The sequence below is a fragment of the Aspergillus affinis genome (assembly GCF_023601865.1).
Source record: "Aspergillus affinis strain CMG 70 chromosome Unknown NODE_16_length_405296_cov_86_143545, whole genome shotgun sequence".
Lineage (NCBI taxonomy): Eukaryota > Fungi > Ascomycota > Eurotiomycetes > Eurotiales > Aspergillaceae > Aspergillus > Aspergillus affinis.
In genome coordinates, this window is record NW_026515797.1 from 364,124 (window position 1) to 390,587 (window position 26,464).

The window sequence follows — 26,464 nt, forward strand, 5'->3', positions numbered from 1 at the left end:
GATTCCTTAAACCAATATATCAAGTTACAACGTCAATTTAACTCCTGTGTCTTATGACATCAAAAAACTTTTCAAAATTAAGTGAATCAGCTTCGACATTTGAGAAGACACCAGATAAATAAAAGTTGTAGAATATACGTATGCACCAAGGTCACAGCAATAACACCGCCAACCTCCCAATATAAGTAAAGTAAGTAGTAGCGTCAATTTCTCATGTCCAAAAAACCAAAACGCCTGGAGGACCCGATGGAATCGAAACACAGATTGATGCAATGGGTGATAGATAGATAAAGCATATTGGGGGAATCTCTTGGGGAAACAACAAACGTTCATAACAAGAAAAGAAGGAAGAAGAAAAGGGGGAAGATCGAACAACAAAGGCTATCACAAAATCAAATCGAAACATGAGGGGGTCGGGTCGCGTCATCTATTCCACTAGGCCTTTGCCAGAGCTATCTTTCCTCTTCAGCATTTCACCTTTGGCGCGTTTGAGGCCCTCGCCTAGCTTCCGGGTCTTCTTCCATTCCTGGCTCATTCGCTGCATGCGCACGACGGCCTTGACCATGGAGATGGCGGTTTTGAGCTTCTGGCGAGGATCGCGGAGCATGCTGCGGTCACGGGGCTTTACTCCCATCTCGGAGATCATTCGTAAGTCGGCGTCGTTGCTGTGAGAGAGAGAGTCAGTTCATGTTCATAGGAAACACCATATGGAGGGGGAAAGTTTGGCGCACCATGCAACCCGTACTCGCTCGCCGAGTTCCATCAATCCCTTACTCCAGGCCAAGTCACGACGGAATTTCTCCTCGCGCTTCAATCGTGCCCGAAGCCAGATGATCTCTTTTCCTAATCCCAGAAGCTCCTTGTCGTGTCGAGATTTGCTTTCCGTCCGAGACCCGATCTTTTCAACGGCCTGCTTATAACGTATTTCAAGAGCCTCGAGGTCTTTGAGGGCGGTCTCGGCCTTCCTCACACAGAAGGCGCGCTCCTCACGGATCCGGCGAACCTGGGATTTAAGCTCACTCACGCGTTCGTCTCGCTCTGAGACCTTGAGAGCCAACGACTCAGCTTCAAGAGTAGAAGATTTGAGCAGCTCATGGAAATCCCGGTGGTCTTCCTCTTTCATCGCAGCCCGCTCGAGCTCACGATTCTTGATCTTCAGGTCGCGTAAAGCTCGATGCGCTTCGGACAACTGCTTGCGTAGACTCCGCAATTCTTCATGGACTTTGTCGGAAGGTGATGATTGAGGGGAGCGGGATTCGAATTTCTTCATCATAGTTTCGTGGAGGTCCTTCTCAAGCTCAGCAATACGTGACTTGCAGTTACGAACAGCAGATTTCTGATCAGCCTCGCGCTGAAGCAATGTCTTCTCCCGCTTGCGAGCCTCATCCAAGTTATGGCGGAGCATGGAAACGTCTCCAGTCGCGGTTGAGGGCTCGTTCTCTACAGTGGCTTGTTGCTGTAGAAGAGACTCAAGGTCCTTGATACGCCTCTCAAGCCGCTGGATTTTACTCCTGGACAATGTGAGTTCCCTATCCCTTCCACCAGAGGCAGCATGCAGCCGGTCTTGGAGCTGGTCAACTTCGGCCGCGAGGCGATTCTCTTCCTCGGTGGCTCTTTCGATTTCGGCGCCCAGCTGTTTTTCGAGGGTTTCCTTTGCTTCCAACAAAGACGATCTATCCTCCTTCATTCTTTTAAGCTCGTTCTCAAGGCGAAGGGTAGATTTGCGCTGTTCGAGTTTCTCCCGGTCGAATCGCGTGGTATCGTCAACTGGATTTTGAGCTTGGTCCAATTGAGCTTGGAGTTCATCACGTTCCGTTTCCATTTCGCCCATGGCCGTACGAAGATCATGTAGCTCGACATGAGCATTAGCCAGCTGATCTCGAAGCTTCTGCTTGTCGGCAAGTAATTTCTGTAATTGGCCATCCTGGTTGGAAGAGCCCTGCTGCATCCGACCTTTCGCATATTCTTGTTCTTCCTCAAGGCTTGATTGCAGGACGACAACTTCATCTTCCAGAGCCTGCACTCTCTCCTTCAATGCTGCTTCCTCGCGTCCGGCGTGACGGAGCTGTTCCTTTATAGAAAGAAGCTCACCGCGTTGTTCGTCGATGATCTCTCTCTTTCCTGCAAGTTCGTCATTCAGTTCTTTGACTTGGCGGCTTAAAACGGCTTCCGAGTTGAAATGTCGTGCCTTCTCGCTATCAATGACTTCTTGCAGCTTTGTTTCTTTCCCGGAGAGACTATACTCCACTTGTTCAAGTTTCTCAATGGTGCGCTTGAATCCGGCCGCTTGATCTTCTGCTCTGTCCTTCTGAAGTTGTAAGGTGCGCTTGGCACTTTCCCACCGATCTTGTTCGAGCGCAAACTGGCCCTCCTTGTCTTCAATTTCATGATGAAGAGACTCGATCTCCTCTTGCAGTCTGTCGACTTCTTCTCGGTATTGCGTGCGAATGATGTCCACATCGTCCAGAGCCTGGTGCTTGCCCTGGTCCAGAACGTGCTGCAGTTCCCGCATGTGAGATTGCGTCCTCGCCAACTCCCGTTGCAAACCGCTGGATTCTTCTGTCAACGCGGTGTGTCGGGTCTGTAATAGTTCTTTTTCGTCGGCCTTGTGCTGAATTTCATCGAGAGCTTCTTGTAGCTGAGAAGATATCCTGTCACGTTCCTGTTGAGCGAGATCTCGTTCGCGTCGTGCTCGAGCAGCATCGTCATGTAGCCTATTATCCTCGTAGTTCATGGCCTGTTGGGCTTTGCGGTACTGCTCCTCAAGGTGGGCTTCATTGCGCGACTTCGCTTCGAGCTCCTCCTTCAGAGCATTGGCCTCACGTTGTAGCTCACGCAGCTCCTCCTCGAGCTTGCCTGATTTCTCTTCGAGTTGGCGGTTCAATCCCTTTGTAGTGAAAGACTTGTTGGCCATCTCGTCGTGAAGTTCCTGGAGGTTTCGTTCCGCCTCTTCTTTCTCTTGTGTTGCGTGACTTGCTTCGTCTTTCGCCTCCCTCGCCTCAGTCCGGGCTTGGTCGAGAGACTCTTGCAACTCCTCCATTTGTTCCCTGGCGCGTTGAAGTTCTGATTCGAGTTCGGAGAGGGCATCGTTCTCCTTATTGTCTCGGTCCTTGAGTTCCTCGATTTCCTCCTCGCGCGCGTCGATTGTACGGTCCTTGTCCCTGAGTGCGGCTTCCAAGTCCTCAACTTCATCGCGGAGTTTCTCGGTTTCTTCGGATTGTCTGTTTTTGGCGGTTCGTAGCTCCTCCTGAAGGTCCCTAACTTGAATTTCTCGCGACTCAAGCTCTTCCCGCATCATGTCCAATTCTCGTTGCACCGTTTCATCGGTCTGCTTTCTCCGAGTCTTTTCGCGAAATTCCTGGAATTGTACACGGTAAGATTCCAAATCACGCTCTGCTTGTTGGAGGCTCCTCTTGTATCGGGAAATGTCGCGTTGCATCGTTAACTTGGCCACCTTGAGTTCCGTATTTTCCTTGACGGCAGCTTGGTTGTACGACGGACCGGCCTTCTCGATTTGCTCTTGTAGGTAATGAATCTTCAATTTTAACCCGAAATTATCCTTGTCGAGTTTATCGATCATCTAGGGGAGTCAGCATGTCCCGTGTCACTCGAGACAAGAAACGCGAGGTCGAAGGAGAAGACATACCTTTTCCTGTTCCTTCAGTGTCATGTTTTGTCCGTCATTCAACATCCCATCCCTGCCCAAACCCGCTAGCGGGGTACTCTGGACACTGCTGCTCGCGACTTGCGGCAAAGGTGTCGGTTGGTCATCGGTCGCGTCTTCTTCCTCGTCGATATAAGTCATCTCTGGCGGTAACCCGGGAGTGTTCGCATTGCTTCGGTAGGTTTTGCTTAGGTAGGCTGGTGTTTTCATGCCGCCGGTTCCTCGCGCCGTCGACATGTTCCTCAAATAATTATTTCTCGTAGCGCTCTTCATCAACGGCGTGAATTCCCCGGCGGCGGGCGCGGCTGTAGGAAGGTGCTGTCGGTTGTTCAACGCGCTTTTTGTCGTCTTAGGACCGGAGCCTGCACGCGGTGTGCTCAGCTTGAACGAGCCTGACGTGCGTCTCCGGCCTTCGCCGATACCCTTGAGTACATCCTCATCTTTGGACGGCGTCTGAAAGGAGTTTTCGACCGAATCGAGAGCCGAAAGGTTGTGTCGTCCTACACTGCGAAACCCGTTGGTCAGGTAAGTCGCGTTCCCGTCGATTTCGGTGCGCGGGGTGTCGATATAAGGGAACGCCATTGTTGACGCGGAGGACGCGAAAAGGAGCTGGTGGCGATGAGGGACGACCAGACAGAGGCCATGCAATGGGCGACGCTTCTCAACGCCGGGCGTGGGAGGGAAGAAACAGCGAGCGAGGCCGATGGCAGTACCTGATCGGTTACCACTTACCAGACGTGTTTTGGGCGGTGAATCCCGGCCTTGTTGACATCTACCCTGATCCGGTTAGCCCTCAAAGTCACGGGGCGTCGGCCCGTAAACTGTGCGTTTCGATGAAGTCATCCGTATTTTTTCCCTCAGTCTTCTGTCGTGCTCTTCAATCGCCCTCCTTTTTGAACTCCGAACTCCCTCACAGCACCATGAATCCCATGTCCGAAGAGGACCTCGCGTGGTTCAAATCCACCTTCCGCCCGATCCCCAAACCCGAACTCCCCGACGACAGCATCGAGTATGCGCTGTACTACATCCCCTCGGACCCCGCCCCCGCCGTCGTCGATGAAGTCGCCGACACCAGAGCCCGATTAGTGGATGTGCAGCGCACAGCGGCAGAATTGAGCAAGAACCTTCTTAAGGACTACATCTGGCAGCGCGATGGGTTTCGCCTGGAGATCTCGAAAGACGATGGTACGCGATTTCATTGGTTTTACAACACACTGATCGGGGGCGATCCGGCTGAACTAGATTAATTAGGTCTTACCTCGTTGCGCGGGCGCACCAACTTCGGAGACTCGATTGAAGACGAATGGGTCATTGTGTATATGCTACGGGAATTGACAAAAAAGCACAAGGACATCTGGGCCTCCGTTGTGGATAGCGATGGCCAATTTCTGCTGGTCGAGGCCGCGGCTACTCTACCTGCTTGGTTGGAACCTGATATAGCAGACAATCGAGTGAGTATCTGTGTCTCATGTGATGCCAAATGTGTTTGTACTAGTATAATAATTCAATCTCAAGGTCTGGATTCACCAGGGACAACTTGTCATCATCAAACCGAAACACGCGAAAAAAGGCACGGTCACCGAGAAAATATCCCTTCCCGAATCCATGAAGATTATAAAACAAGAACCCGCGCGCCTCATGCGGTCCACCATGATCCAAGAAGAAGCATTCTACCGTTTGCGAAACTATCCTAAGCAGATCAGCGAGAACCTCCATTCGGCTCTAGTGACGATTCCGCGAAAAGTCGCCTACCTATTACACCAGAAGCCTGCCTACATCTCGGCAGCAGTAGAATCCTTCTACCTTCGGGATCCGATCGCTTTACGTCCGTTACGAACCAAGGATGCTAGCAGCTTCGTGTTTCCGCCCGAAGATCTAGTCACTGTCAGCGTACGATTCACAAGAGTTGGTTATGCGCAGCTCAAGAGCCAGGATTTTCCGGCTCCCAAGTCATGGATTCCCAAATTACCTACCAAGGACGAACAACCAGCCTATGACCGTGCAGAGATTGGCATGAAACTCTCCTGCGGGTTTGAAATGCTTCTGACCGACCCACAAAACCAAGACAAGCCACATGTGAGAGAGATTAAGCTCGTATTGGAGGATTTGGAGACAGGAGATGATAACTTGCCGACGGATGAGGAGATCAACAAATGGGAAAAGCGTGAAGATGATGAGAAATGGCTGGATATCAGCTTTGAGGACCTTGATAGGGAACTGAAAGGTAAAGAGAAAGGTGGCGCGAACAACGATGAAGGCGGCTTTGGCGATGCAAGTGCCCAAGAAAACCTCCAACGTATCGTGGCGCGCTTCGAAGAATTCCTCAATGATGACTCGGCTGGATTTGAAGGCGCTGATTTCGTTGATGATTACGGCTCCGACTCGGATAATGGCGGCGATAATGACGACGAAATGAGCAGCGAGGGTGAGGACAAGGAAGCCTCTTTTGACGAGGAGGAGTTCTCCAGGATGATGAAGGAAATGATGGGTCTGCCATCTCTGCCTGGCCTACCAGGACCCTCTAAGTCCTCAAAGCCCTCAACGTCGCGAAACAGAGTGCAAGAGCTAGGCGACGACTTAGAAGACGACACTGAACAAATTAAGCAACTGTCCAAGGAAATGGAAGCTGAATTGAAAGGCACGGGGGTTTTGAACCTGAATCGCCCCTCAGGCAAACAAGCCGTGTCGGATGAGACATCAAATGGTGCGCAGGCTGAGAGCAGCGGAAACAACGAGGATAACGAGGTGGATGAAGATATTGATATCAATCTTGCCAAAAACATACTGGAAAGCCTTCATGGTCAAGCCGGCAGTGCGGGGCCGGCGGGTAACATGATCTCGATGCTGAACTTGCAAATGCCTAAAGATGATCGCCACCGCTGACTGTGCAGCTTAGGCTGGACAAAACAGAGTCAAGCCTATCGATGTTACGTTCGTTGCAGACACTTTGATTGACGATCTATGATGCCTCCCCCATTGGTGAGACATCGAAACAGCATACTGTTCAGCATTCAGCTTTGCTTGCTGAATTACTCTCACGAACGAGTAGTAACTACCTAACCGCTACAAGCTACATCTAAAAGCCTCCATCGAATGATTCGACGCTGGGTACATCTAAGCCGCGCTGTCGAAAACGTACATTTGAGGCCTCTGCAAACCAGCTCATGGCTTTGGCGGTACTCAGTCAGCTCGAAGGCCGCCAAACTAGGATCAACCGCCATACGCAGAAATGTACTAGGGAAGGATTTATAGTGCCCTGTTGTGACGTCGCAAATTCAAAACAGCATCGACCTAATGGGAACAAAGTTGAACCCGAAGATATTGCTTCTATTGTCAAAATACCAACATCGTCTCAATCACTAAAAACTTTAAAAGAGTGAGGATTTCCAGCACAGAAATTACTATATGATAGACCAGATCATAATGCATACTCCGTACTCCAGGCCGTTTCTAGCCCCAATCATATCCCTATCGCAAAGGATCGGTCTTGGAAAGCGACATCATTTTTACTCCTCGCATTGGCAGTACCCACCAGCCCCACAAGCATATCCATTCGGATGTTTTGTTCTTAGGATCTGAGGCGAATAATCAGTGAATCAGAATCTTTAATAATCTATACCGGCTGAACTTCACTCCGCGGTTTCCACATTGAAATAGACATTAGTTCTTGGGGATTTTTCTGGCCCAAGGAAATTACCTAGGGCTTCCTTACCCCAATTTGGGGATATGACATTCCCTCAGATGCATGCGACACCACATCATGTCATTTATATATATCGTCGCAACCATAATTCTTAGGCATTATTGAGCCAGCTGTATCACATCCAGCGATCATCATGGCGCCAAAACAATGAAAGCCGTCCAAATCCAAGAATTCAACGAGCCTTATCATATCTCCGAAGTGCCCGTTCCCAGACCCAAACCACACCAGGTGCTTGTCCGCATCAAGGCCGCGGGGTTCTGCCATACAGATCTCATGGCATTGAACGGTGATTTCAGCTCAAAGTTGCCATTTATCGGTTCCCACGAGCCTGCCGGAATTATCGAGGGGATTGGGTCCCAGGTAACAGGGTTTACGGAGGGTGATAGAGTCGGATGTATCAATTTCGATACCGTTTGTGGTGAGTATTTGATCCTTAAATATGAGGGAAAATACTAATTGCCTTCTTGTAGGAAATTGTCCAGACTGCAAAGCAGGTTTTCCGATTTATTGCGATAGTCCGCCAATGAAGTGACTGACTGCTGACGGTGGCTGGGCAGAGTACATGGCTGCGTAAGTGAAGTCATTCTAAATGTCTCTTCTATCTGACCTAATTTGTGTCTATAGAGATGCTCGCTTCCTTGTCAAGCTCCCAGATGATATGGAGTTCAAGATTGCAGCTCCCTTGATGTGCGCAGGTATTAGTATCTATGGAGGGATCGTCCGAGCAGGCGTACACAAGGGAGGATCCATTGGGATTGTGGGGGTCGGTGGTCTCGGTCATATTGGTGCATAGGTGGCCAAATGCATGGTAAAACAGTTGTATATCCCTAAGCGATCTACATTCATCCGTTGACAAACCGGGACAGGGCTACAAAGTAGCAGCCATCGATGTAAAGCAGCCCGCTTTGGATGCAGTCGTATCTTATGCACACAGCCCTGATATTTCGATTCTGGCAACGGATCCTGTTGAAAAGTCACTGGACAAAATCAACACGGTGGTTTCCTCGGCTTATCCTGGCCTGGACGCAACCGTGCTTATCACGGATCATTCGTCGGCATTTGAGCTGGCAGCAGCCCTCACGCGCAAGCATGGCACCATGGTGCCTTTGGGTCAGCCTGAAAAGGGCATCACAATGTCTTATTCGACCACGATCTACAAGGACATCAAGCTGGTTGGGTCCTTAGTTGCCGACACGGCAGAGGCCCAGGAGCTGGTCACGCTCTTCCACCAAAACAAACTGCACGTCGAGGTCAAGGAATGTAGGCTGGAGGAAGCGGAACAGATGAAGCAGGAATATCTTTCAGGAATTTTGACGGGAAAGAATGTTGTTGTACTGGGGTAAATCTAGAAGTCTAGAGATGAGACGAGCAGATGGCGAATACGTCATGACTAAGACGCGGATTTCCCCGATCACGTGGCGAGTGAGGTAATCCGCAGCGCCTGCTCCTCTTCCTTGCTGCCTTCTTTCTCTCTCTTGATCTCCCCCTCTTCTTCCCCCGCTGCACCGCTGGTTTGGTTGGCTTCCCTTGGTTTAAACTGACTCCGTGGCTTCGGGTCTGCTCCAAGTAGTGACATCGCGGGCATTTTGCGCATGACAATCAGCTACAGCATCGGTCCAGTGACCCCCGTCAAATCCACTTGCTTTGTACAATCAACAGGGATCCTTTTGACCCGCCGTTCCCGCGTTTAGACAGTCTAAAGAATCAGAGGGGTAATCCGTTTCCTCTGCATCGCTCGGCTCTGTGACTGAACAACAACTCGGAGTCCTTGACAGTTCTTCGCTTATCCCAATACGCAACGTTAAAGGAAAGAATAACATGGCAAGCCCGGCCCAGTGCTACTTCTGTTTCGAAAGCCTCGCGGCGGCCTACGAAGATCAAGATCCTGTTAGCCTAGAGGTGGTAGAAGAGCTGTGGGAGCGACACGAGCAGTACAAGAGACTCGCCGCTCTCGAGGACAATGACGAGTCGGTTTCTCTGAGGGAGGAGGGCGACCAGCAGAATGTAGATGAAGAAACCGGCGATGATGACGATGCAGGCTCTCGGTCTAGGAAGAACCCACCCCAGAAGATCAAGCTACCCAGCGTGACGCGGCTGCAAAGTGACTCGAGTCGGTCGACCACGCCGTCCAGTGCATCGAACAATTCTTCCCGTTCCGTCCTGTCCAGCTCTACAAATGTAACCACGCCGGGTTCGCAGTCTACGCAGACGTCTCCAAAAGAACGGCGATACCCGTTGTTCGTGACTTGGAATACGTTGTCGAAGAGTGGTCGGAAGTCCCTCCGTGGGTGTATTGGTACATTCGAGGCGCAGGAACTTGCTGCGGGTCTGAAGTCCTACGCCCTTACTTCGTATGTATCCCTGTTATCCAGGAGCAGAGTTCACGCCCCACAGCCAGTCGCAAAAGGTTGGGTCCAGTTCCTATATCCAGATGCTAACGAACCGGCAGCGCATTCGATGACACTCGGTTTTCCCCAATTCCTGCATCTCTTCTTCCTTCCCTATCCTGTTCCTTAACCCTTCTAGGCACCTTCGAACCGTGCACCAACGCCCTGGACTGGGTTCTCGGCGTCCACGGGATCCGTATCTCTTTCATCCACCGCGGTCGACGCTACGGCGCAACCTACCTCCCCGACGTTCCCGTTGAGCAAGGCTGGACCAAAGAGCAGACCGTCAAGAGCCTCATGGACAAAGCTGGATGGTCGGGCTCCCCCGAAAGCACCGCCCGGAGGCTCCTCCGCGGCAGCAACATCTCCAGCAGCAACTCGAGCGCCAACAAGCCCTGGGAGCAGGTCTCTGACTTCCGAGCGGTCAAGTATCAGGGTCTCAAGGCGGCCGCCACCTACGCCGAGTGGCAAGAGTGGCGGGAGTGGGTTCTGTCTCTGGCAGATGGAAGCGAAAAGCTCCTCAATCCGCCCGTATAAGACTGCATGCGTGCACTTGCTGGTCATTTGTCTGTTTGCTATCGACCACGGGCATTTACACCTGTTCGCAGGTTTTTCACATTGTATAGATGGTGGTTTCGTTTAGCCCGGTGCCTTCGTAACCTCCAACGCGTATTTGATTTCTGGATGGCTCAGTTTATCCCAATAACGATGTGATTGATGGGGTCAACGAGAAGGCTGGCGTATTTTATCTTTTGTTATCATCTTCGGAGTCCAGTTCTCTCGGTCTGTATCATGCCACAACTTTCATCTAGCAGCTGTGGAATGAAGTTCTCAATTTTTTAAGCGTCTTAATAATATGTTAGGGTACAGGGTAAGGAATATGTATATCTTCGGGAGAGCAATTCTTAGCAGCACAATGAACGTTTGTTCAAAGAAAATCTTCATAAATCATTCCTATGCGTTGATATTTATACCGCTAACACAACCTATGTACACCATTCCAACCCAACCAATCAATCTTACCCACCCAAACCTGATAACCCTCGACCAACCACAATGTATACTACTCGAGATAGATAGATCAATAGACAAGTAGAAAGCTCATCTACTCATCTGCAGCACTCATTTCTTCACGGCAGACCGACTCCACAGCCCCGCGACGGTCTCCTTGACCCGTCTTTCCTGCGCCCGGATCTGCTCCTCCGTCTGACCACGCGCGTTCCCCCGGCTATCGATCTCCATGTTACCGTCGTGGCCGAGCGCCCGGCCCCCGCGCGCCGGCGGTTGCTGCGGCTCCTCCTCGATGATCTCGTTGCCGTTGACGTGCTCAGGCTTAGGATCGACGCTCATCATACCGTCCATCATTAGGCCGCCGCCCTCGCGCAGCTTGTTGATGGCGCGCACGGTGTCGATGGCCTTGTGCAGGGTGCGGCGTGCGTTGAAGTTCTTCTTGACCGTCGGCAGCAGGTCCTCGCCTGTACCGGCCTGGTCGGCCGTCGCGCCGTACGGCGGGTTCACCCAGACGTGCTGCAGGGCTTCGTGCGCGGTCATCCGCGCGTCCGGATCGACGGTGAGACAGCGCTTGATGAAGTCGCGGGCATTCTGCGATACGCCGCGCCAGTACTCCAGTGGCGTGAACGAGTAGTCGGCTGCAAGGATGGCCTGCATCTCTTCCAGGTTGGAGTCGCGGTCGAACGGCGTGTAGCCGCACAGGAGGAAGTAGGTGATAACGCCGATGGCCCAGATGTCTCTGCGTGATGGTATGTGGGTTAGATCCTGATGCTAACCATATTCTTCGATGGGGTGGAGACGATGGGGAGACGTACACTGGCTTTCCATGACCGCTCTTCTTGAAGATCTCCGGCGCCATATACCCCGGCGTACCGCAGGTTGTCGTGAGGACGTGGAACTGCTCCTCGTCCATGATGCGGGACAGCCCGAAATCAGCAATCAAGAGATCGGCGTTATCCTCCGGCGTGCGGAATAGCAGGTTCTCCGGCTTCAGGTCACGGTGCACGATGCCATGATCGTGCAGGTAGGCGACAGCCGACAGGATGGCGCGGATGAGATCCGCGGCGTCGGACTCAAAGTAGCTGCCTTTACGGCAGATGCGATCGAAGAGCTCTCCGCCCAGAGCGAGATCAGTAACGAGATATACTATCGAGACACGCAGCAATCGTCAGCATCCTTTTTCCGCCAGCAGATAAACCAACACAACAACGCCCATCCAGCAAACCGGCAGGACAGCAGGACATACAGTTATTCATCGTCTCGAAGTAATCTACCAAGGTCAGAATATTCTGATGACCCATCGACACCCGTTTCAAGATCGCGATCTCATTTCGAACCTATGACCACCACACCGAAGCCATTAGCCTCCACGCTGGGATAGCAGTCATGAAGATCGTAAATACCATGTGTTCCCGCCCCGCCATCAGCCGTTTGTTGATGACCTTAGCGGCATAGTAATGGCCGGTGTCGATGTGCACGCATTCCTTCACGACGGAATAGGAGCCGGCTCCTAGTGTCTTTCCGGTCTTGTATCGGCAGGGTTGGACCTTCGGTCGCTGGGCGGATTGCGCTTGGGACGCCATTTACGGAGGTGGACTGATGCCGAAGAAATCGGCAGATCTGCGATGGAAAAAGACTTGGTGTTAGAGATATGCGATGACATTTGGGGGTTTCTAGAGATAGTCACGAACGGAATAAGAAATAAAGTATCTGTATAATTTGCGAGAGGGTGGGCGCTCGCAATAGCGGCTGTTGATAATGCGGCGAAAAACGGGATGCGGGGTTGTCGGTGGGTGGTGGCTCTAGAATGGAGTATAGGTCTATAGGTGAGGGGTGAGGAAGAGAAGGGAGTAGCAGAACCAGGAGAGGGAGAGAGAAAGGAAAATGGAGGGAGGAAAGAGAAGGCAAGACAGCGACTAGGAGGACGAAGAGGGAGAGGAGAAGACGAAGGTGGTCTGGTCTGCGGTGGGTTTCACTTGCGCCCGAGGTGATTGGAGGCCTCAGGCGCGGAGATCTACTTCCATCGACACTGGCGACAGTCACTCAGATAATGTGATGATAATAATCAAAGCTTGTATTTATACTGGGATATAGAGCGCCCCAAAAACGCCCTTCGCCCGATGAGAATCCTAACAATACCTAATGCTGACAATAATCACAAACCATGAATGAGTACATACATTTACATGCGCCTAAGAACCTCCTCCACCACTCCCTGCAGTAATTTCAATCCGTGGAACTTCGCAGCGCTCTCCAACACGCGCAGTTTCTTTTCCATCTCCGCCCGGTCCATCGTGGCCACCCAGCTGCCGCTGCACGAGCAATGCTCCATGAAGTCGCTGACTTTCAGGCCCTTGCATTTCGAGCACTTGAGATCCTGCGTGTGCCACGCGACTATCATCCCCTGAACCTGACCGATCAGAATCTCCTCCTGCGCCAGTCGATCATATTCGGTCTGGCAGAAGGGGCAGCGCCAGGGCTTCGTGGCCGCCTTGCTCGGGTCGGATCCGGGGTCTGGAAGGACGTCTTCGTCGCGGCAAAGGTCAAGATCGCGGATCAGGCAGCAAGCACCGCAGGTGAGCTCCGGGAGTTTGAGACTGGCGGCCGGGTTCTCGAATCGGCCTTCTTTGCTAAATTCGCGCACCTCGAACAGGGCGAGAAGCTCTCGACGCAGAAGACGCGTTTCGAGGGTAGTGGTCTTGGACAGACTTAGAATCTGCATCAGGAGCTTGACCAGCTCCAACACAGGGTTGCGCTTCTCGTCGTTGGGGTCTGACAGAACCCCAGGAAGCATAGGGAATGCATAGTCAGACGCGAGTTCCGGGTGAAGCATTTCTTCACGCTGACGGCGAATAAGACCCGAAATTTGCTTCTTCATCGGCTTCGAGAATTTCTCGGCAAGGACAGCCGAAACTTCCTCACTGTCCTCATCGGTCGGGCGTGTAAGGGGAATCTGCGTTGGCCGAGGCGCGGAAGAGTTGTCGTTCTCTGGATGTTTGATGCCATGCATCAAGTCGATATACTCTACCACCCAATCATTGAAGATGGACTGCATTGGGGCTGGCAGGAAGCGACTGAGTTGCCAATGCATGACGGTTTCGAGCTCCTGCTCGTCCGCTCCGGTAACCTCCCGGCATCCCTTTCCACCGTAATTGTATTCATCATACCAGACAAGGTAGTCCCAGTACTCTTTAATCTCCAAGTCGATGAAGTGGAATGACGGATTTGCCCGAATGGATTTGAGCACGTACTGACTATACGCATAGGCATTACCGACCTCCGTTTTGGTCGTCTGAAGCAAAAGGCGGGTGGAGCTGGCGAACACAATATTCGAACCAACACGCCGGAATTCCACCATAAGTCGCTGGAAAGATTTGCGGGACAGCATTCGCACGTAGTGGTGCAGAGACCGATCGTAAAGACACGAAATTGGACTCTCGACCCATCGGATCAGATGCTGCACCATGATGTCGGCCATCGTGTTCCCCTCGCACGCCTCGGTCCACCAATGTTTGACCATCTCTCGTAAGACAACAGCACCAGCTGAGGTAAATGCCTTTTCGGAGTATAGAACGCCTGCGCCGTTAGTATCGGCGGGTGCATCAGAGCCCGCTAACAGCGTATCGGCTCCTTCCATTTCGCTGATGATGGAGGAAGTCAAGATCGTGTTGATTGACAAATTGCGCACTTCCAATTCAATACACACCGTGTCGTAAGCGCATGGGACATTGACGGACGGCATAGAGACCTTCTCCAATGGACCAGTGATGTCATCCTTCTCGTATCCTGCATGATCGGGTCTTGGACTTGGAGACCACCACAGAATAACATTGTTCTGCTGCAGTCGCCGGGCGTATGAGATATCGATGAGATACCGGGGATCATCACTCTCCAGATTGCAGAGAGGGACATCACCGTACCTGGCGAGCAGGGTCAAATGCTGAATCCAAGCAGAGAGATACAGGTAATGCGTGACCAGTCTCCTAGCTATGAAAGATTGCCAGCCCAACGGAGGAAGATCCATATCCGATACCTCAGGCTTCACAGGAAGAACAGGATAATCTTTGAGAATGGGGATATCGTGGCACAATCGGTTTCTCTGCTGCGATTGAATAACCAAAATAGATGGCTGGGTTTCATCGCTCTTGAGTTTTTTGACCAAGTCGCCGACTTCTAGATACGCCTTTCTTTTGGTCGTAACCTGGGTCGTCCTGAAGTGGATCTTGTCCTGGTATTCAAATGCCGCCTGAGCTTGATCCCCTTCCGTGTTCTGCTTCCTGCGCATTAACAGTTCCGAGTAGATCTTGTCCACATTGGGAAGTCCTTGGACATCTCTCGTCCGATTGAGAATGACGATATGCGCCTCGCTCTTGGCGGTGGAAAAGAGAGCAAAGATCTGTCTGTCTCCTGAGGTCACATGGTACAAGTAATGATAAACCAACGGCGTGTTCAGAAGATATGGTTGCTCGGAGGGGGTACGGCACAGCGTCGAAAGGTCGAATCCGCGGTCTAATCCTTCTCCAAGGACACCGCGCTGTTCTTCATCGAAAGTGCAAATGCTTCCGAGTTTCAGGACGGCGCGTACACTTAGCGGGATACCCTTTTCGTAAACACCCTCAACACTGGGATGTTGCAAAAGCAGGTCAATCTTGTCGGCCTCATGTATAAAGGTCTCCTCAGATAGTGTCAATCTGAACAGATGCACAGAAGGGTGTCCATTGGGTAATGTGTGGTTGACTTTCTCGACTTCGCAATCAGGGACGTCGACATCCGGAAGCGAGTCCTGCTTCAAATTGACATAGATCTGTCGGGGGACCTTGACGGTCAAGGCATGAACTTTTCGGTCGATCAGGACGAAAGCTCGCACAATGCCGGGTCTTGATGTTTCCGCCAGCTGGAGCACTTGCCATGTACTGATATAGAGCAATTCAGCTTGGTTTCTGAACAGGTGGCTCAATGCATCTGTGCCAGTATTGGCTCGTTCACCAAAGAGCTGACGACGACGAACACGGGCTTGCTTTTGAATCTTCCATTTCTGCTTTTGGTATCTCAAGAACCCGACATAATCATCCTCCATCGGTGGCATCTTTGCCGGGAGACTGGCGAAAGGATCAAGAGAGGTTTTCGTGTGACCCTCAGGAAGCTTTCTCTTCTGAGAAACCTTGTTGTTGGGTGATGACTTGGACTTTTGTGTCGAGTTTGCAATCGCCTCATCCATGTCACCTGGGTGCTGGACGCGGTGGTCAAGGATATTTGTCGAAATGTCCGAGAGCGGGTTCTTTTCGGACTTAACGAATAGATCGGTCATCTTTGTCTGCTTGAACCTGTCATCTTTCATGTTGATCCGGCGCTGAAGCCAGTCTGGATGAGCCACTCTCGGAACAGGGTTGCTGATCTTTTGGAGTGCAGCTGGAATCGTAATGAGCTTCTGCACCACAGAGCCCAGACGTTCAAGATAGTAGTCCCAGTCAATCACGCTTCGAGGGTCCATATCCCCAGGATCCTCCTTCAGCCACTTTCTCAAGAAATAGCGCTTCACATTTTCCTCGGCTGAAAATATGGTGACGGGTATAGCACGCTCAGTGACAGGTGTGTTACGAGGCCTCGAAGATATGATATACTTGCAGTTCAAGCCCTTATCCTTGACCATTTGCTCTCCCAAGAACTCCGCCAAACGTCGCGCAGTTGTGATGGAAGTTGACTTTTGGTTGCCATATTCCTCCAGGGTTTTCGTCATACTCCTGTTTTCCGAAATCAGATCGATGAGCTCCTCATCGGCCAAGGTCGATCCGTGCTCGTAAAGCACATCCAGCCATCGATCTGCTACCCGGGCCACGGCCCGGTATGTTTCCTCGAGAGTCTGCCCTTCTAAGAAGAATTTGAAGATCTGAGTTTGAAAAATCTTGATCAATTTCAACTCTCCTCGTCGTTTGACTTCGAATCCCTTCAATTCAGCAAGAGAGCCATCATGGTTGAATACGGCATAACGTTTCTTCAAATTCTTGTCCTCCTCCTTGGAAGTGGGTAGGATCATTGCCCTATAAGGCCCGTCAACTTCGAAGAAGATGGAGTTGTCGCTGTGCGTCTCGTAACGGAACGTTTTCGGGTCAACAAGAGTCTGGTATTGGTGGTTGGTATAGCTTCCGTGGACGAGGTGGTTCAACATGACACAGGGATACGAGATGCCCAATTTCTTTCCATTTTTGAGGGTGAACGAAAAGTTCTCGGGGAAGTTGCCTGGAAGCATACACCAAATTCCATCTGTGTCGAGTTCCAGTGGTCGTCCGATACGTTCAACGAGTTCTCGGGCCATTTGGATAATCCGAGCACCTGTTAAGCATGTCACACCGGCCATCTCCAAAGAGTACCATCGGGAACCCTTTCTCATGACGTAACCGTAGAAACTGTTCAGAATAACCTTGTGTGCAAGTTGGAGAGAGTCAAAGAGAATGATCATCTTCTTCGCTTCGTCCACCTCGGAGGTGGGAGCACCAGATGATTTAAGCGAGTCAGCTTTGCCCTTCCACACTTTTTGTTTGCCTTTGAAATCGTATCGTCGGTCTCGAAAGTTGCGAACGGTGTCGACATAGAACGGGTTCTCGCGCTGACAGATGATCGCCTCTCGCACCAGTGTCTTGCTGTCATGGATCTTGTGGTAAATCTTCTTGCTGTAATCTTGCAATCTTTTCTTCACGATTGCGGCCTGCTCTTCGATGCTCATTTCGCTGAAAAGTCGCATTGGGCTGTTCTTGTTCCTGCCTGGGAACCGCTCATTTGCAACTGCCTGCCGAATCATGTTGTACTCGTCACGCTTGGCTGGCAGGAATTCACCTCGCCATGCCCACGGCATTCGTCTATCACAAGTCTTTCCGGGTCGGTTGAAATCACAGGCGGCGCAATTTGATTCTTGGATCATGGAATCTGGTTGAAGTCGGTTTGTAACCATGATATTCGGATACATGGAAGCAACATCCAAATGGTAAATGAACGGCACTTCGTCTCGGACCGGGTTTTCTCGCAAATTAATCAAGCGCTCTGTAATTTGGCCCTTTACCTCGTCATAGTTGACGATGTCGTCCATCGACTTTTTCTCTTCTACTTCGATACTGAATTTCAAAGCTGCGTCGAGGTCGCGGAGAAGTTCGTCGACAGCCGTAGGGTCAACGCTAAAGCTGACGGGGATGTCGCTTCGGAATACGCCAGCCTCAAGACTCTCGACGTGACCACCCACATAAGTCTCTGACTCAAGTAGATGGCCTTCGTAGAAAGACTCCGGGCTATCCTTGTGTTTGTTCGGCAGAATGATTTCGCCCTTGTAGGCTTGCACCATGAGAAGCATCTCACAAAGCGTTCCAGTTCCCTTGCGTAGCGTGTCGTCAGGGTTGAGAGGAATAATTGTGCATAGAGAAAAGATGAACGGGTGGACGTATTTCATGTATAGGTAATATGTGGCCACGGCATCGGAGACTGAGTATTCGGCCAGAGTCTGCGGGCGTTCACTTGCATAGGGCGTCATCAATTCCGGGTCAAGCTCATCGGGATCATACCCAAGTTTAGCAACGGTGACAGCTTTCAAGCCACGACTGCCTTGGGGGAGGTAACTGTCACGGTTGACCCAAGCAAAACAATCCATGTGTACGCAGTTGTCACTCTGGTAGATGTCCTCGCTATTCTTGCGAAAGCCAATTTCCATGTACATGTCGATTCCCAATACACTGGCTCTTGCTTCAACAAACGGCCAATCGAAGAAGTCACCGTTGTAGGTCGCAATAACCGTTGGCTTGGCAATTTTGATGTGTTCGAAGAACCGCTCAAGGACGCCGCGCTCATCAGGTTCATTAAAAATTATGAAGGGTCCGCTGTACTCCGGCTTGGGCGTGTACTCGAAGTCGTTGATGTCCTCAGATACGATCTCGCGGTTGGTGATGAGAAACCCTTGGCCATCGATCATGTAAGAAATCATCATGACCTGATCAATGACGGAATCGGGAAATTTCAAAGGTAGTTTCGTTGTCTCAATATCGAAAGCGAGCACAACCGGATCAGCTCGCTGTAATCGCTCCTCAATGCAATTCAATGATATGACGCCATGTTTTGCCTCCACCGTGTACCATTTTCCTATTCGGATATCTAGAGACAACATGGTTAGCCACGAACGACGCATTCATAAGCAACAAGCATACCTTTATCAATCGCCACTCGAACATGGTAAGGAACATCGTATTCTCGAATATCAATTATAAAATCACTCGCTTGCGTATTTCCATTAGATCGTGCCTCATTAATTAGTTCGTCATCAAAGAGATCAAAGCCAACGTTGGCGCTGTTATCGTTCAATTAACACATCGACCCCGAATGGAAGATATAGGCAAGACCGAACAAACCTTGAAACCTCCACGTAAGTATCCATCACATTCACGTTCTTCTTATTCTTCTCCGCCAAAGGAAGAAGCGTCTTTCGCACATCCAACAAATGGCTGACATTCGAAAAGTTCAGCTGAAGGAAGGTTCTTCGGTGTCCCAGCAAATGATTCGGCAATTTGAGATCCTCTCTCTCGACTCGCGAGATCTTCTTGATCTCTCCCTCGAACATGCGGCGACACCATTCCTCCACCTCCATCTCATGTCCTTTTTTGACCGCAATGAGGAAATAAGGATCGTACTCGACGGTCGCCTTGAAACTTCCTCCATCGTCCTCCAGGAAATAGTAGTCCACACCGGCGCGGCCCCCGGGGACATTCGAGTCCTCTATTGAGGTGCTGTGCATGTTGATGAGCCATCCCACGCGCTTTTCGCCGGCTTCGAAGCGCGGGAAGCCCAGGGACTCGTCGATGCTGTTCGCCAGCCGGATCGCCTCGAATTTCTCATCCTGCGAGGTGGCTTCCGTCGACCGGAGGGAGGAGAACTCGACTGTTTTTGTTCGTTTCGGATTGAAGGACGCAGCACCGGACCGGAACTTGTTCCCGTACTTGCTAGGCTTTCTGACAGGCATTGCGACGACATACGCCCACCGGCCGGGGAGCTAAAGATCACTGCAAGACGACAGGAAGGACCTAGTTCAGCATGAGACGCGGGGGGAGGTGTATGTATTATTGCAGAACCGCGCTGGGCATAACTGGGTGAATTTCAAGGCTGTCTGGGGTGCAAGAATGGGGGGGATGGGCAAATTGGCGAGTCAATGGTAGTCCAGACAATTGGCGCTGTACATACCCAAAAGCCTGCTGAGAAACCCGGGTTGCGGGTGTCGCCGACGCGTTCGCGTTTCCACTATACGCGTGCCCTGTTCGGGTCTAGTCTGCGTATATCGGAAAAACTGCCCGTTCCTGACGCCAGCGGATATGGTCATGTGATCAAAAAGTACAAACAACCACCAATTTCACATGACTTTTTAGGCAGCTCAGCAGCTGTCACAGGCGGGGTATTTATTGCCGAAGGTAGGTAACTGCCGTTATAATGTACAATTTCCCTCCTATCACTTTTTGTTGTAACTATGAGTTCTCCTATCGACAGTTATCTTACAAGTGCTTTGAACGACGCCAGAAAGGATAATTCCGGAGAGCTTGCCAGCTATATCGATGTCTTGGCTACAGCGGACGACTCCAAATTGGCTGCGGCGCTGGCGACCGTAGACGGGAACCTATACTCCGTCGGGGATGTCAATCATGAATTCTCTATACAGTCCATTTCCAAAGCCTTCGTTTATGCTCTGGCCATTAAGGATGCCAACCTGTCACATGTCTTGAGTAAGATTGGGGTTGAACCATCCGGCGACTCATTTAACAAGTTGTCGTTACAACCTGGCACCAACCGGCCAATGAACCCCATGATCAATGCCGGTGCGATTGCCGCCCACACACTAGTCAGTGGGAATTCCATGGAGAAGAGAGTGGATCGCATATTGGGGGAATTGTCCAGATTGGCAGGCCGGGAGTTGCAAGTGGATGAAGAAGTCTACCAGGCCGAGCTCAAGGATGCCAATCGAAACATGGCAATCGGCTACATGCTCAAGGCAGCAGGAATCATTTCATGCGATCCCCAGGAGGCCGTGAGCGGCTATATTCGCCAATGTTCTATCAAAGTCAATGTGCGCGACCTGGCTATGATGGCAGCGACTCTGGCCAATCGCGGCATACGTCCCGATACCAAAGAGGAGATCATGCCATATGAAAGCGCCCGCCAGGTGCTGTCCGTCATGACCACCTGTGGCATGTACGATGCTACGGGTGACTGGATCTCTAGAGTCGGCATACCCGCAAAGAGTGGCGTATCCGGCGGTATCATTGGCACTCTTCCCGGTCAAGTCGGCATTGCCGTCTTCTCCCCTAGACTGGACCATCGTGGCAACAGTGTCCGAGGTCTCAGGATATTTGAGTATCTCTCATCCACGATGGACCTACACATGATGGATATCATCCAGGTTGCCAGAGCCAGCTTGCATACAAGCAAAGTGAACTCTGAGGGCGGCGCCATGCAAGACGTGCGCATCTTCAGTCTGCGAAGTGCAGTCCGTTTTGTGGGCTCTGAACGCCTTACACGTGCTATTATGAGCGAATTGAACCCGAGCCCTGTTGTCCCCGGTTTTGGACAGCACACAAACGCTTGTGCCATTATCCTCTCGTTTCAAGATGCTTATTCCCTCAACGCAATCGCGCACCAAATTATTAGTGACAATATACGCCTTCTTCTTGAGAATAAGAAGAATTTTGTGGTGATAGATCCTGGCAAGGTCCTAAAGATTGAGGGGAACCCTGCGTTTATCTCGAAATCTCCTGTTGTGGTCGAAAGTCAAGACGAGGCGTTTGGAAAAATTTGGGGTGAGAGCCACAAGGTTGTTGCTGGACACTAGGCGCTACCATATAGAGGAGGGTCAAATGCTTAGACTTATGAATAATGGCTAGGTTAATGTTCCTGTTGTCGCCCGTTAGCCTTTACCCACTGACGCCCAATAAGATGTCCTAGCAACGTGAGGTCAGGCATAAAGGTAAATCAGGGTGGGGATTCGCTCTATTAGGACCACTACCGTAGTCTACCTATCTTAATTGGCTCTGCATAGCATCAGGAATGCCTACACGGAGCAGTAACCGGCCATGAGGTACCAAAGAAGCATCATGGGAGTTCCTGCCCCAGTCAGAGAATAACTGGTTTTGTATGTATGGTAATGTTTGAATATAGGTAGTTGCCCCTATCAAAAGCGTGAGTCACTACATTAAAACCGATAAAGTGAGAAACAAATTTATAAGCTAGTTTGTGGTGGTTTTAGATCCAAGTTATCGCCTATATTTCGACCGCAAGAAGTGATTGAAGTTGTTACGGCTTGCTTTTGGTACTTTCGCGAGGTCGAGATTTCAGGAGGTCTGGTCGGCCCCTCGGAACACATAATAATCCGGCTCTGTTGCACCGTTTAGTTTCCCGCAAAGAGTCTGCCCGCCGGAGCAAAGCATACAAGTACAGTTCGATCTACGCGAAAACAGAATATCAAGAACAATTGACACCATGGCCGAAGACACGCGGGACTCGATGACCTCCGGACCCGGTCCAACCCCGAACGGAGAAACCACCAACATCGAAGATTCGCAACGCCCCAAACCGAAGTATGAGGCCAAATCGCAAGTCGGCAAGCTATGGGATGCGTTCGGGAACCCCGAGGAACCCGTGAACATGCTGCCCGGGGCAGGCTCTAAAGGCGGGAAGGGTTCAGATGCTACAGTCACCGATGCTATGAAGTCAATGTCTCTGAAAGACGCTACGTCATTCTATAAAGCGCCGTGCGCACGCGATTCGTTACTGCTGGGAATTGGAGCTGGGTTCGGTATTGGTGGGGTGAGGGGAGTATTAGGAGGTAAGGAGAGTCCTTATGTGTTGACTGCGTTGCCTCGAAGTTACTCGGTTGCTAATGCGAGGCGATTGCTCTAGGAATGCGCGCCATGTGGACAGCCTGTAATTGGGCTGTCGGAGCATTTGCTCTCACTTCCCTCGCGGCCCACGAGTTCTGCCAGCGCCGCCGGGTCCAGGAATTGGATGGAATGAAACAAGCCGTGGAGCTGATGAAGGAATTGAAGGAGAAGAAACAACGAGAGAAGGAGCAGAAGATCGAGCAAGCCGCACGGTTAGCGGAGGAAGAAAAGCAACGGAAGAGCTGGACCAATCTCTCAAATTACAAGTTCTGGTAGAACTTTTGCGCATCGCAAGGAGTCATGGAGTTCTACTGGGGTCTCATTATATCTGTCGCATGGCATGTAAAGTACATATTTCTATTTGGAGGGACTCCAGTCTGATTAAGCTTGTATAACCGAGTTTGTAAAACAATCGTCATCGCGTCATCATGCTCGCATGTCAATACCGGAAACGCCGCTTTCTAAACCATGCAAACTCCGTTGAATCGTGTATTTCCCCGATGTTAAACATCAAAATGCAAAAGGGGAACAGAGTACATTAATGGAAGGTGGAGAAGTAACAAAGGGAAAGAAAGAAAGAACAAAAGAAGATGAAACAGGAGGGAAATGGAAAAGACGAGATACCCCCCGGTTGAAAGATATCGATAAGCCATTAAACATCAAACTTGACCTTCTTCTGGATGGCACCCTTTTGAATAGTGCGCATTTTGTCAAGTTCGATGCCCTCTCGTTTCTCCCTTCGCCTTTCCCGTGCCTCGCGTGCCTCGCGACTCCTCCAATCGGCGACTTGTTTCTGCCTTCTCTGCGATCTGTTCCAAGCCATTGATGCCGTTGGCTTAAAGCCAAGGCCATTTATCCCATATCCATCGTCACTTGGGTCGGTGGGATTATGCCCGGTGATTTCAGAATCCTGCCATGTGAGAGGGTTTTTAGGCGCGCTGTGAGGGGGCGGTGGAGATCGTCTTTGACTGCGAGGTTTCGCAGCTGCCAACGGATTTCGTTTCTTGCGAGGGCTCGCAGACACAGATTTCTTCGGCGATCTGTTTGGTATAGTAGGATTTGCATTCGGGGTATTATCATCGTGGTGACGGTCATTGTGATCATTCTCGACCGTCGCCGCCGACAGCCCACCGGCCCAATCTTGACTGGGTGGTGCAGGATTGGACGCTGCCATCCCACGATAGTCGAGATCGGGCCAGGATGTATGCAGGGGCTGGGCCATTGGTGTTTGGTCGAAGCGGCCATGCGTAAATTGCGGTGTGGATAGAGGATCCGCTCGTATGGCCAATTCGCCTAGGCGACCAGCGACGGCGGCACGGGGACTATATCTCCCCAGATCCTCCTCCTCTCGAAGCCTGGCTTCTGGAAGACTGTGAATGGAGACATTTGAGGGAGAAGAAACGGATGCATTGTAGATGTCGGAATCTTCAGATGACGCTCGTTGACGTTGAGGTGAGCTGAACGTCATCGTTGGCACACTCGTGGGCATCATTGCGCGGGGCTAGCGGGGGCATGACATGGATAGCATTCGCTGGGTGTAGATAACGTCAAGACTGACTTGAAAAGGCTTTTAGTATTCGCCCTTGCAATAATAAGAAGCCATTATGATGACTGAGGGACTGCGGAGAACATGGGGAAAGGGCTCAGACCACCGAGCGGACTGGAAGTTGAAGGGGGGAAGAAGCACGCGGTTGGTTCATTCTTCAACGTTGAGGGGTTTGCGCCTTTGCGGCACTTCTTCTCCGCCCGTCCTTTTCTTTTTCCCCCCTTGGCCGCCCTGCGGTTCTGCACCCCCTTACATACTACTGTACAGTATCTTGTAGGTAGAAGAAGTTTGAACAAGCGAAAGCCGAATGACATTTTGAAAAGATTCTAGGAAAATAAAAGAGCTACAGACAAATTTTAGCACGACACAGGCCTCAATCGAATAATTTACAAATACCCAGCCCGTCAGGTCGTGAAAAGGAAAAGCACAAGAACATAGATGGCAACAAATCAAATCAAAATCAGCCCTACAACGCCGCGACAATGACGCCCTCATGTCCCAGGGAATGGTGCATTTAGACCTTCTTCTTCTTCTTGGACGGCTCGGCGTCGGTGTCGTGCTTCCGCTTCTTCTTCTCGGAGGAGTCCTCGCCGGCGTCCGACTTGCGCTTCTTCTTCTTCTCGTCCTTGTCGCTCTTCTTCTCCTTCTTTTCCTTCTTCTCCTTCTTCTCCTTCTTGTCCTTCTTCTCCTTCTTCTCCTTCTTCTCCTCCTTGCTCTCAGCATCGGCATCCTCCATCTCCTCGTCGCTCTGGTCGGCCTCGACGTCGATATCGGCCAGAAGAGCATCCATGGCATCCTTCTATGAGGGGATTAGCATTGAACAAGTTTTTTTTCTAGGGTTATTCGAGAAAAGAATCAACATACCATGGCGACCTCGTTCTTAGTAGGAGCAGCACCGGTGGCGTAGAAGTCCAGACGCTCCTCGACCTGCTTCTTCAAGGCCTCACCAAACTTAGTCGTAGGCTGCTCGGAGAAGTTATCCAGTCTCGAGGCGATCGAGCACTTGTTGGCAAGGAAACGGGAGATACGGCCCTTGTTCTTGGGTCCGGCGCGGCCGATGAAAGAGGAGTGGTACAGCAATCCGTACTTGGGCGTGTTACCCTTGGTCTTCAGGGCTCGGAAAAGGGCCTTCTCGGCACCGAGAATCTGCACGGTAGAGGCGGGGTACTTGGACAGGTTGGTCAAACTACCGGCGTGCGAAATCAGACGAGCACCGACAATTTCTCCGATCAGCGCGGCCAGGTTAGGCGCAACGACGCTCATCTTAGAGACCAGGTAGCTGTGGAGAGATTTGCGGTACTGGGCCAGGCTGACGACTCTCTGGGCGAAAGAAATGACGTTCTCCATGTCGGTCTCCGAGATATCCTGACCCATACTGTGCTTGGCAGCGTCGATGATGCTCTGGGCAACACCCTCGTCATCCTCCACCAGGGCGGCCAGATCGTGCAGCTTGTCGTCATCGAGTTCCTTCTTGTCCTTGACGAGCAGAGCAATTTGGGCGTAGCGCTGGTTGTCCGAAACAATCTTGATCAGTTCGGGGAAGTGCCATGAGTACCATTCGCGGACTCTCATGGAGAAAGTGTTGATAGCCTTGTCAAGCGAATCGAGGATAGCGATGGCCTGGATGATGTGGTTGTCGTCACGCTGAACGGAGAACTTGACCTTAGCACGGGAGTAGGCGTGACCTAGACCTAGTTGGGCGGTGTTCAAGTCACCCTCGCGAAGCTGCTTCAAGAGCTTGTGGGAGTGGAGTCTGACTCCACGGAGCATATCCTGAACGACTTCGCTGGTGTCACCGGTTTCGCAGTCGACGAAAGAAAAGGCCGACTTGATGCTACCAGCCAAGGTCTTATCGGTAACACCCAGAACAACTTTCTTCTTCTTGTTAGGCTTGGGAAGGTTCAATTCCAGGAAGTTGATGAGCGTGTCCGAAGCGACACCTTCCGAGATATCGTTGATTTCACTCAGGGCCTGCTTGTTGTTTCTGGAGCATCGTCAGTCGCGGCGCACAATCGGGACCGAGAGATCACAGAAATTGGAAAACCTACTCAAACGGCAAAAAACTGGCCAGGTCGACCATCTTGCCAAACTTGGCCAAGTCATCAACACCCTCCTGGACTTCCTTGAGGGAATTGCCCACGCTGTCGGCCTGGTGAGTGACCTTGAAAAGCGAGTAGCCGACAGGGCCCTCGAAAAGTAGAAAGTCAGCCATCGCGAAAATGGACCTGGGGCCGAAATTAAATAGTCGAAAAAAATATC

General features: G+C 51.2%; 8 protein-coding genes across 8 annotated transcripts; 3 read left to right on the forward strand and 5 right to left on the reverse strand.

Moving 5' to 3' along the window:
* Positions 1–427: 427 nt before the first annotated feature.
* Positions 428–4,246, reverse strand: KD926_003104 (putative spindle-pole body protein (Pcp1); the record flags this gene model as incomplete). Its single annotated transcript, XM_053097393.1, has 3 exons — positions 428–665; positions 732–3,580; positions 3,647–4,246. The coding sequence occupies 3 exons, from the start codon at positions 4,244–4,246 to the stop codon at positions 428–430; spliced, it is 3,687 nt and encodes a 1,228-aa protein (XP_052958734.1).
* Positions 4,247–4,311: 65 nt separating this feature from the next.
* Positions 4,312–6,547, forward strand: KD926_003105 (putative regulatory factor Sgt1; the record flags this gene model as incomplete). The annotated part of the gene is made up of 3 exons (XM_053097394.1): positions 4,312–4,849; positions 4,916–5,115; positions 5,180–6,547. 3 exons carry the CDS (start codon positions 4,312–4,314, stop codon positions 6,545–6,547), a joined length of 2,106 nt encoding a protein of 701 aa, XP_052958735.1.
* Positions 6,548–10,876: 4,329 nt separating this feature from the next.
* Positions 10,877–12,348, reverse strand: KD926_003107 (serine/threonine-protein kinase; the record flags this gene model as incomplete). The annotated part of the gene is made up of 4 exons (XM_053097395.1): positions 10,877–11,504; positions 11,581–11,911; positions 12,012–12,102; positions 12,169–12,348. 4 exons carry the CDS (start codon positions 12,346–12,348, stop codon positions 10,877–10,879), a joined length of 1,230 nt encoding a protein of 409 aa, XP_052958736.1.
* Positions 12,349–12,947: 599 nt separating this feature from the next.
* On the reverse strand, positions 12,948–19,757 carry KD926_003108 (DNA polymerase epsilon catalytic subunit POL2; the record flags this gene model as incomplete). The annotated part of the gene is made up of 3 exons (XM_053097396.1): positions 12,948–18,895; positions 18,949–19,088; positions 19,150–19,757. The coding sequence occupies 3 exons, from the start codon at positions 19,755–19,757 to the stop codon at positions 12,948–12,950; spliced, it is 6,696 nt and encodes a 2,231-aa protein (XP_052958737.1).
* Positions 19,758–20,255: 498 nt separating this feature from the next.
* KD926_003109 (glutaminase) lies at positions 20,256–21,611 on the forward strand (the record flags this gene model as incomplete). Its single annotated transcript, XM_053097398.1, has 1 exon — positions 20,256–21,611. The coding sequence occupies one exon, from the start codon at positions 20,256–20,258 to the stop codon at positions 21,609–21,611; it is 1,356 nt and encodes a 451-aa protein (XP_052958738.1).
* A 647-nt stretch (positions 21,612–22,258) lies between these two features.
* Positions 22,259–22,935, forward strand: KD926_003110 (COX20 family protein; the record flags this gene model as incomplete). The annotated part of the gene is made up of 2 exons (XM_053097399.1): positions 22,259–22,604; positions 22,679–22,935. 2 exons carry the CDS (start codon positions 22,259–22,261, stop codon positions 22,933–22,935), a joined length of 603 nt encoding a protein of 200 aa, XP_052958739.1.
* A 376-nt stretch (positions 22,936–23,311) lies between these two features.
* On the reverse strand, positions 23,312–24,151 carry KD926_003111 (uncharacterized protein; the record flags this gene model as incomplete). Its single annotated transcript, XM_053097400.1, has 1 exon — positions 23,312–24,151. The coding sequence occupies one exon, from the start codon at positions 24,149–24,151 to the stop codon at positions 23,312–23,314; it is 840 nt and encodes a 279-aa protein (XP_052958740.1).
* Positions 24,152–24,719: 568 nt separating this feature from the next.
* Positions 24,720–26,417, reverse strand: sik1 (snoRNP complex protein NOP56; the record flags this gene model as incomplete). The annotated part of the gene is made up of 3 exons (XM_053097401.1): positions 24,720–25,004; positions 25,070–26,189; positions 26,254–26,417. 3 exons carry the CDS (start codon positions 26,415–26,417, stop codon positions 24,720–24,722), a joined length of 1,569 nt encoding a protein of 522 aa, XP_052958741.1.
* Between the last annotated feature and the right edge of the window lie 47 nt (positions 26,418–26,464).